Source organism: Cyprinodon variegatus, unplaced genomic scaffold (genome assembly GCF_000732505.1).
Source record: "Cyprinodon variegatus isolate N-32 unplaced genomic scaffold, C_variegatus-1.0 Scaffold51, whole genome shotgun sequence".
Lineage (NCBI taxonomy): Eukaryota > Metazoa > Chordata > Actinopteri > Cyprinodontiformes > Cyprinodontidae > Cyprinodon > Cyprinodon variegatus.
This window is the reverse complement of record NW_015150504.1, coordinates 1,633,382-1,635,383: the sequence shown is the minus strand read 5'-3', so window position 1 is coordinate 1,635,383 and position 2,002 is coordinate 1,633,382. Positions and strand designations below refer to the sequence as shown.

General features: G+C 40.4%; 1 protein-coding gene across 1 annotated transcript in view; it reads right to left on the bottom strand.

Moving 5' to 3' along the window:
* Nucleotides 1-1,650: 1,650 nt before the first annotated feature.
* The window catches only part of trnt1 (tRNA nucleotidyl transferase, CCA-adding, 1), a 14,470-nt gene continuing 14,118 nt past the window's right edge, over nucleotides 1,651-2,002 (bottom strand). Inside the window, exon 8 of the mRNA XM_015370951.1 lies at nucleotides 1,651-1,970. Within this exon, the coding sequence (XP_015226437.1) occupies nucleotides 1,725-1,970 (246 nt within the window). The 3' untranslated portion in view covers nucleotides 1,651-1,724. The remainder of the gene's footprint in view (nucleotides 1,971-2,002) is intronic.

The following is a 2,002-nucleotide window of genomic DNA, read 5'->3' as shown; positions in this document are numbered from 1 at the left end:
AGTAGATTTGGACATTTATACCACCCGTCTTAGGTGAAGATTTATTATGTTCAAAATAAAAATTAAGCTCTTATTAAAGTCCTTATTTCTCTTTTCGTTTTCTACTCCAATCACTTATCATTGGTGTGCCTGTCCTTCACCATCTTCATGCTGATCTTTGTTTGCACGCTGTGTCATCCTAGCTAGTACAGTAGAATTACTGTTACCTTGTAGGGCAGTGAGTGTCACTGTGTGTCCCTGCTGTCAGCAGTTTCTTGAGTTGCCATTGCCCACCATTTAGAAAAAAGTTTTACTTATGCAAAATAAAAGAAATTCCACATCAATACTAAATCTGACTAAAATTAAAATAAATCATATGATCTACTAAAGACAGATAAATTGTCCTGGCAGTTTCTAAGCAGAACCTCATTAGCTTTGCATCAGCTGCTGTCATGGTTGCCTAGAGACAGATTCCTCTCACCTCCACTGCTCTGTCACTCCTGTTGTATCCTATTCTCCATTGCATCCTCATATAAAAATACAGACCTGAGTGGGAAGAAGCATATCTTATAGCATATATTGTACAGTGTCAGTGGGGATGAGGACATGGAAAATAAAAAAAATATGTTGGGCAATGCAAAAAAAATCCCTGCAAAGTACTGCAAAAATGATGATTGTGTTATTGGGAGCCTGCTTTATGGAACAGAAAACGGCCACAGTCCTGTAAGTGATGACTTTGCCAGGTGATGTGAGGACTCCTACAGCTCAATGCATCAAACACATAAGACAGGTCCATTGATTTTAGAGGAAATGCCTGTACACCTGAACTCATTATGATCAAATCCAATATCTTGAAACCATGATTGATTCTACACTTTTGAATTGAGCAGTGGACTTCTTCTCATCCTGTTCACAATAAATGGCATCAAAAGAGCATGGTGCGACTTGGGATGATGCTGAGAGAGAGGCTCTTATTTAAATTTGGGTGGATGACGCTATCCAGGCACATAAGTTACTGAATATTATGGGCACCACCTTTTTTGTTTGTGTAATTCCTGCCTTCAGGGCTGTAGTATCATGGACCGCAGACAGGATGCAAGGAATCCTGCTAGTGTGATGTGTAAATACTCATATGCCCCTTTGGGGTGGACCCCTTCATCAATTTGTACGTTTTCAAAACAAAAACAAGGTTTTGATGTGCTACTGTATAAAAGATCAAACCAAACGCTTTTCCTGAAATTTAAATTGAAAAAGCTTCCTGGAAGGGAAGTGATAAGTCTTCAAACTTGGAAACAAAGACCAGTGGATTGTTTTTAACTTTTTTTTTTTTTTTTTAAATAACTATGACCTGGATGACTGAGAATCTTCACCAGCATACAAGCTCAGCACAGTTAACTGATCCAAGCTCGGTCCGAATTCACCACGCATCGGTTTCAGAGGGTAGGGTAAATGGGTTATAAGCAGGTACAGCGACTGACAAAGTCCACGTCCGTGGGCGTCTCCCATCCACTGGCGATTGAGTTTAAGTAGCTACCATTGAGGCAGATATGGTACCAACCTGAGAGGTAAGACAACTCGCTACCTACCCTTTAATGCAATCAGAATGCAACACAAACACTTTCCTTATAATATCTTTTAATCAGTTTCCCTTCATACACATTGAAGAGAATTAAATAAAATTTGAACAAAGCAGCTTAAATTAACATAAAAAAAAAAAAAAAAAGATTGTTTAATTTGGCCAATTTTTATGGCTTCACGTGACTCAGCAGTTCATCTTTGTCCATTTGGTACCGACTCTTCTTCCAGATGTCACGGAGGTTCTGCAGAGTGGCACCGATCTCCTTTCCTGAGGTGATGCCCATCTTCCTGAGATCATGGCCGCTGATGGGGAAGCGAGGGACGGACCATCTCTGGAGCTCCGACAGCAGCTTCTCCTCACCTTGATACTTCAGTAACTCACACACTTTGCTCTGAGAGTCTGGCTCCCGGCTCTGACGATATACAACATGTTCAACATTTCACT